The sequence below is a fragment of the Pinus tabuliformis genome, chromosome 5_2 (assembly GCF_031772625.1).
Source record: "Pinus tabuliformis cultivar Carrire ecotype Pingquan chromosome 5_2, CPIR1, whole genome shotgun sequence".
In the NCBI taxonomy this organism is placed as follows: domain Eukaryota; kingdom Viridiplantae; phylum Streptophyta; class Pinopsida; order Pinales; family Pinaceae; genus Pinus; species Pinus tabuliformis.
This window is the reverse complement of record NC_142306.1, coordinates 437,629,672-437,638,233: the sequence shown is the minus strand read 5'-3', so window position 1 is coordinate 437,638,233 and position 8,562 is coordinate 437,629,672. Positions and strand designations below refer to the sequence as shown.

Sequence of the window (8,562 nt, the reverse complement as noted above, 5' to 3'; positions counted from 1 at the left end):
TCTGATTTTACCTATTAACATAGCCATTTAATGCGACGAGAACAACTAAAAATCTATATTAACTTTCCTTTCTATTTTCCTGACATGGCTTTATGGTTACATTCTTTGTACTGAGTCCATTCATGATAACAACGTTATATAAATTTATAAATTAGGTATTAAATAATTTTTATTTTAACAATAATATTTTATTCATTTTACAATAATCTACTTATATTTTTTAAATATTAATTTATTTAAATAGTAAATTTTTTATATCATAATTTTATTGTCAAATTAGTAGTGAGATAATCACCCAGAATTATCTAGTTAGAGGTCTATAAAGGTACAAGGTTTCACTTTTGTTAGATGTCTTGTTTGAGAGGTTAACATGTTTATGTTTCCTTGGAACTAGTCCTTCATGACCCAAATAACTTAGGGGTGCTGCGACCAAATGAGCTATCCATAAAAACTTATTAAAAATTAACTTACTTTATTATTATTTGTTTCAAAATTATAATATAACAAGTTTTTATCCAAAACTTACAAATAATAGTTCCATATTGGATTTGGAGTATAACACGGTTTCGAGTTAGCTAAGAGTTCATCTTTGTGGAACGTTAAAAAACAGGGTAATTGTCCAAGACCCACAAACATCTGACATGAGTGAAAGCCTACCCCTTATAGACCACTAACAAAATATCAAAACCAACTTTAACAAAATATTCACATTTAAACAATTCATCCTCTTTGTAAAGTAAAGTATTTTGTTATATTTCACAATAAAATTGAGTACAAGAGCTTGTAAGTCAATTAGTTAAATTAATATTATTAGGAACTTGTAGCTTGGTATTAAAAACACTGTTTGGAAATACCTTCCTATATATAAAAGGATACACTTGCTCATATATTTTCTTTTTAAGGAAGTTTAAGAAAAAAAATGACTCAAACTAATGAAAATTCAGAAGCATCCTGTGGTTCCCCGGTTGCCAAGTCTGTAATTGAAGCATCAGCATTAAATGGAGGAACGAGTGTGTGATGAAGCCATGGATATAGAGGAAGATACAGTTACAGTACCAGAATTACTGGAGGACTCGGTTGGACGGGTAACTCCAGAGCTCACAAAATCAGGTTTTATGGGATCTGGTAATTCCACAAGCTTAGTTGAAAGCATCAAATTGATTGTAGACATTGATGGACGAAGTGATGGTTCGGCTTGTGTACACAAGAGTCCAATATGGATGCATCTCAAGGCTTGTTCCTGATCGCTGCAAGTTTCGATTATTGCTGGATCAACCATATCCATCATATGTCCTCGTTTATATAATCTCCATACCTGTACAATAAGAACAGGGCGTCAAATTGATAAAAATATACCATCCATTAAAATCAACCATTAACTAATGTTAAATGGTATATATATAATAAATAAAGATTGCATAATCATAAAAAATAGATGAGTAGCCAGACTCTGATTTCATATATCTTGAAAAGAAGCTTGATGGCCATTCTGAAACAAATGTGTAGCAGTCACCAAATCAACAGCTCTATAGTCTCTGTTGAGTTTTACTCATGATCAGACCAACAGCTGTACAGTTGCTGCTGACTACACTCCTGGACAGCTGTTTGAAACTTTTAAATACATTTTAGTTAGTGATTGGAAAATTAAATGTCTATGGCTGTAGTGGGTTAGATATTTTGGAATATAGCTGTGTTTTAAATTGCAGTGCTCTGTCATCTTTCATATCCAAAATAGAAAGTAGAGGGTATTAGTTGAGAAAAGGAAGACTAGACTGTGCAGCAGCACTGAATGCAATCGAATCAGTTTGCAACATAAATCTGTGTCAGACCAGTCTCAAAAACACTGTTTTGCTATTGTCGGTTTTGCTTGTTTTTTTTTTTTACAACTATAATTCCTCTTCAACAAATTGCTATTACTGCACGTTTTAGAAGGTTTTTGGTGTTTATCTTATGATCTTTGAGATGGCTAGCAGCAGCAGAATGTGGCAACAAAGTACTGTAATTTGGAAAAAAATATGAGGTATAGTATATTAAGATGATGAGCATTTTCTTGTTGAAATTTTTTTCCCTAATCCTATAGACTTAGATAGAGTTTGTTAAGTTACAATTCACAATTGTTAACCATTGTTAAGAAGAGATACTGAAAATTTGTTAAGAAGAGATATTGAAAATTTGCAAAAGAAAAAAAGCGTTAGTCCGTAAGTGATTATTTTTAGTGGCACTATGATCTTGGTTAATCAAATTAGAAGTAACAGATACATTTTTTGAAGATTACAAAAAAAATATTGAGAGGTCTTTTATGGGTTCAAAGAAATAATCCATTGTCTTACCTAAATGATTGAAAAAAGTACATCTAAGTAGTTCTAAATTAAGCCAAAAGCTCTTTCATGTGTTTCAAAGAAATAATCTATTATACCATCTACCACAACATAAGCAAAGTATGTAACAATAAAAACAACAGTTTATCAAGTTGTATAGTTAAGAAAAATATTCTTAAATTTAAATAAGAAACAACGAAGGAGAAGAATAATTTTACAATAATCAATATTCTATAATTCTATTAAATAATTTAGTATTTCATAAATGCAACAAACACATCATAATAAGATACTATTTCATAAGAAAAACAATTAAAATTAAATAAATATATTTAGAATTTTATAAATCAAAAAATCTCTATAAACATCTTCACAAAAACAAAAGCGTTATAAAAAAAAGTTTTAACCAACTAATAAAAAAATCAAACCATCAACTTCTTACTTTATGTTTAAACTTTAGTTTCATTAATATTTCAGCCAACATCCATCTACTTAACCATAATTCTATATATGAATTCATCCTTCTTCATTGTCCCATAATTCTATATATGAATTCATCCTTCTTCATTGTCTTTGTGTTGTTTCTGTACTGTTCCCAAATGAACAATGTTCAGTGTTTGTAAGATTTTTCTCAGTTCTATAGTGCACTCTCCCCTATCTACTCCGTTTGGTTTTCCTCTCATGTCAAGAAAGTACCCCGCCGGTGTTTTGGATACTTTTCACTTTCCCCCTTTTCACCCCCAACGTGCTCTTTACGAAAACTTTTGGTGGACCTAGCTAGCTAAGATTGCAGCATGTTTTAATTTTCTTGTCACCAACAAACTCTTAACGATACCTGACCTATACTCCAGCTTTGCAATGTTAAAAGTTTCTTTGCAACAATAACTCACTGGGCAAGAGGGCTTTGAAAATAAACTTGAAATAAATTCCTGATCGTCACCAAACCAGCAGCTGCGGGGCCTCTGTTGACTTTTACTCATAAACTGCTGGTAAACCTGCCTCTTATATACATTTTAGATAATCATAAGAAATTAAATGTATATACTAATAATGCATAAGATAAATATAATTGGTTTTAATTTACATTGCTGTTTCATTTTCATATCCACAAGTAAAAGGTACTAGTTGAGAAGCAGAAAAATGGACTCTATTAAAATCAATAAATGTAATAAAATCAGTTTGCAACATACATCTATCCTATTTTCATAGAGAACAGTCTTAAAAATACTCTCTTTTGCTATTCCTTGTTTCACTCTTCTTTTTTCTCGAGAAACTGTATTCTCTTCAACAATATAAATTGGCTAAACGAAAACGAACTATATGATATACAAAATAACAGAATGCATAACGCAGATGCAGTCAACTGGAAATATGATGGAAATAATATGTTACCCATTCTAACAGTATCTGCATTTCGGGCGATAAGTTAAGAACAATGTTCTTTCTTCCACTCATAAGTTCCAGAACAACAACCCCAAAACTATAAACGTCAGCTTTAACAGACAATTGTCCCTGCATAGCGTACTCTGGTGCCATATACCCGCTGCAATTTAATATTGGCCATTAGGAAAAATAAAAGATATTTGAAAAAGGAAATTGTAATACAGATTGTACAATTGCTTCAATGCCAATCCTCTCGTTATTAAATCATCCAACAGTATGAGTAACATATCTGCATGATCAGTAACTCCGAAAGCGTGGTGGAAGCCAAAAGTATAACCCTAAAACTGAATTAACATAACATATGTCTTACCGAGTTCCAGCAGCTGCTGTGCTAATATGAGTTTCATCTTCAGTAAAAAGTTTAGCCAGGCCGAAATCTGCTATTTTAGGGTTCAACTTCTCGTCCAACAAGATGTTGCTTGCTTTAATATCCCGATGAATAATCCGCAGATGAGAATCCTCGTGCAAGTACAAAAGCCCACGAGTTATTCCGATTATGATGTTGTGACGCTCCTGCCAATCAAGGTGTCTGCGCGTATTTGGATCTGTATAGAACATGTAGGATATTAAACAATCATGACCAACCTGAATGGGCTTACACATTTTATCAAAGTGTAGTTTAAAATTTTTTATAAATTAACCTAGAAATTAATGGAAATTTTGATTATGATAAAATTTATTAGAAATTTTTGAAAATCGGTAAGTTTTTTATAATAATCTATTTCCAGTATACAATTACCAGAAACATAAACTAAAAGAAAAACGACAACAATATCAGAAACATAGTTTTGGAGGTTTCGCACTCAAGAAACTAGCAGAGAGAAAAAACAACAAAAATATATAAAACACAAATTTAAATATGAAAAACACAGATTTAATTTTAATTTTCAATATAGTTTCAACTAAATTTACAGCCAGATTTAACTAAAAGACTAAATAACTTGAGTACAATTTATCTCATACTGATGCTTAGCAGTTGACCATTAAGTATATAGGTTACCCAATACCAAGATATACCATTATGAGGGTAACGATAAGTAAAATCTGAGATTGAATGTACACTTTTTAAACCATATATGGAATTATGTTTAAGCTATGAATTTTACCAATACACATTAAATAGAGGCACATCCTTGATAAACTGTCAACAGAAGGAAACTAGTTTTCATTATATACATTATATTATATATAAGATATGGATAAATTTCAAGCTTAGTAGTTTTCATTATATTAGATATAAAATATGGATGAACTTCAAGCTTAATAGATAGCTTTTTCATCCTTATAAGTGAAAAACAACCCTTATAGTAAGTTGGGCCAGAAGGCTAAAAAAACAATAACATCAACTTTCCGGCCATTTTCCATACTCCCCTAGAGTATTAAATGAATATATGAAAAGAGCAAAAATACAGAGTTAAATGAATATATGCAAAGAGCAAAAATACAGAGTTGAAAACGAACTATAAAAGAAAAATACATGTTATTTGTTTACAATAAAATATATGCACTTGTTAAGTGTTTTTTTGCATTTTTTTCCTGGGAACGGTGGTTACGGTCTCGTTTCTGGTAACCAGGATTTGCACCATTAAAAAACAATTTAAACACTTCAACTTTTTTATTTTTTTTACAATCAGGAAAACTGTGCTGTCCCTACGAATTTGTAATTTGTAGAGTTTTTATCAAAGTCACTGGCACTCAATAAGATAAAAGTGACTCACCGAATAAAATTTTATCAAGGCTGTTATTGGGTAAGTACTCATAAACCAGCAACCTTTCTGACCCCTCTGCGCAACAGCCCAGTAACCTCACAAGATTTCGATGTTGAATTTTGGCCACTAGCTCAACTTCATTCAGAAATTCTTTCTTTCCTTGCATGGATTGTAAGGAAAGTTTCTTCACTGCGATTACGGTTCCATCTCGAGTAGTTCGCTGATGAAGAGGGTATGAAAGTCTTGCGAAGTATTAGATTCTGTATTAGATCCAACTGTTAAGGGTACCTTATACTTTAATTTAAAACTGTGTAAGCTACTAGGAAAGAATAAAAGTTTTTCAGTGTATGTTACCTTGTACACAGCGCCAAATCCTCCCTCACCAAGCTTGTTCTTACCATGAAAATTTTCTGTTGCAGCTACCAATGTTTTCATTTCAAACACTGTGAAAACATTGGACGGGCTAGGAATCGGTTGCGGATCTTCTCCAACTCGTGAGTCTTCGCTAATAGCATGAGCTACAAAAAAGGTTATTTCACAGCCATATTAGAAAATGGAGAAAAAATAAACAGATGTCACTAAATTTTTCAAACCTGGAGATCTATTATAGATTCGTCATCATGTATTCCAGATTTAAATTAATAAACTCTATTAATAGTGCACAAAGCATCCTGGTGTCGATAAGAATATATAACAATCGAATGCCTAAGTACTCAAAGTCCTACAAGTATGAATTGCAATACCTAATTCTGTATGCCTTCCACATATTGTAGACTTCAATCTTGTTCGAGTTACAAACAGCCCTACCACTAAGAGGAGGATAACCAAGCCGCCAAGAACAACTAAAATTATGGGTATTTTGGTTGAACCTGACTTTTGTGGCCCTTGTGGCGGTGACGGTGGTAGATCGTTAAAGAAAGATTTCAAATCATATTGAACAATGCAGTTTCCCGTCAAACCCCGAGCTCCAGACGCTGGGTCGTTATCTTGAAACAATTTATCGATTGCTGTGGAAAGACATGTTTTGCAGTCGTCAAGGGATATATCTCCCGAGCACTGTGCCAGACCGTAGATACGGCGAAACGAGGTGTCTAAAGTTGTGTTGGAAGCGTATCGATTCTTTGAAGATCCGGATGTAATACCGGATGCCAAACTTGACAAAAGCTGCCGAGCAGCCGCGATAAAATCAGCAGGGCTGGTGACAGTATCGATATTGTAGAAAAAATGTTGATTAGTTTCATTATATCCATTAATATCCAGTTGTCCGGTAAAGTTGTAGTTTCCATTATAACGTAAGAAGCAGAACTTGGACCAAACTCTACTACCCACGGCATTAGCACAATCCTGCACAACGGCAGCCTTTGCTTGTTGTGAACAATTGTGGCACTGCTCGATTGTGGTGTCTCCCCTGCATTGGAGGAGGGCATATATTTGGTTAGGACTTTGGCCATACTCTGAAATATCAAATCGTCTTTGGGATGTGAATTCTATGTTGTCCACAACAAGAGTACTCAACGCTGCATTCACGTTGCTCACAAAGTTACTGTCGTTTGTATAGTTAGCGGTCCAGTTGCAGATAGGAGGGGGGTACCACTCTACTTTCTGTGGGCTGATGCAAATATTTCCTGTATCAACAGAAAATATGATCAACACAATAACAATAGAGAGGTTCAGGACTCTGGTGACCATGGCCATTGCAGAGGCTATCTTTCTGTCGGCTTACTCTCCGTCCTTGAGAATAACAATAGAGGGGAGACAATAATTTTAGTATATTTATTTTAACTAATTTGATGGAATGCAATAGAACACTGGTAATCACATTCCAATAAGTAAATTTTGACCACATATATAAGGAGCAAAACAAGACTGCTGATTTATTTTTAGAAAGAAGAATAGCAAGGGACACAGGGAAATTCTAATTCTCTGCTTTGGAACATGGAGTCATGATCAATAATGGTAGTATAAATTAGAAGCATAGGCACATAATCATAAAGCATGTATTATTATCCCCAGTAAAGGGATAACAACATAATGAAAGTATATCTATGAATTATTTTTGGTATAAGTAATAGTGTTTTAAGCAGCAAATATATGAATTCGTAATGGTAGTGGAATACAGTATCTTCATACATTTTGTATATTTAATGATAATATTTCGTTTTCCGTAATTAAATGTTATGTTTTTTGGAGCATTGTGCTTAGAATTTGGTTGAATCGTATAACGATGAAGGTTACCGCCTTACATCTATCACATCAATATTACCAAACACAAATCACGATGTTTGAAATGAAAAAAAAAAACAACAACAACATCCACATCACTAATTAATTTTATTTCTCGCCTATTTAAACATTTTGTTTTCCGTTGTGTTGTTTTCGCTAATTTTTTAGTTATTAAATTATGAGACGTAAATTGACAAGTCTTTTTTAAATAAAAAACAATATGTACTCTGACAAAAATAAATTAATTTTAATTAAAAATATACAAAATATTAATATATATTTTTAAAATATTTTCATATAATAATGTACTTAAATATAAATAATATATTTTAATATAAATTTGTATATATGTATATTTATAAAAATAAAATATAAATTTATATATATATGTATATTTATAAAAATAAAATATAAATTTATATATATGTATATTTATAAAAATAAAATATAAATTTATATATATGTATATTTATAAAAATAAATAAAAATTATATTGAGATATTGTTTATATATATTTATGAATGTTATCATAGTGAAATATTCCAATACAAAACAAACCATTACAAGAATATATGCATATATTATAAAAAGGAATTGATTTTTTTTTTTTAATTATTTTTTTGTTAAAACATTTTAAATCATTTGAAGTAGTTTTCTTATTTGCATTTTGGGGTATTTCCAGGTATAATTAGTAAAAAATTGTTGGAAGTGCAAGTTGAAGCTATGTTATCTATACAATCCAAATGTTCTAGAGGATTTTCAAGGTGTCTATCAATTGATGTATCTAAAAATGCAATTTTAAAAATGAGATTTTCAAAGTGTCTATCAATTTATGCATCTAAAAATGCAATTAAAAAAATGAAAAATTA

The 8,562-nt window shown here is 31.5% G+C and overlaps 1 protein-coding gene across 1 annotated transcript; it reads right to left on the bottom strand.

Annotated features, from left to right (window-relative positions):
- Positions 1–872: 872 nt before the first annotated feature.
- Positions 873–7,355, bottom strand: LOC149159541 (cysteine-rich receptor-like protein kinase 15). The gene is made up of 6 exons (XM_089434337.1): positions 6,214–7,355; positions 5,825–5,988; positions 5,480–5,690; positions 4,072–4,306; positions 3,711–3,861; positions 873–1,315 (listed from the first exon to the last, which is right to left on the bottom strand). Exons 1-6 carry the CDS (start codon positions 7,163–7,165, stop codon positions 995–997), a joined length of 2,034 nt encoding a protein of 677 aa, XP_089290463.1. The 5' UTR covers positions 7,166–7,355; the 3' UTR covers positions 873–994.
- Positions 7,356–8,562: the final 1,207 nt, after the last annotated feature.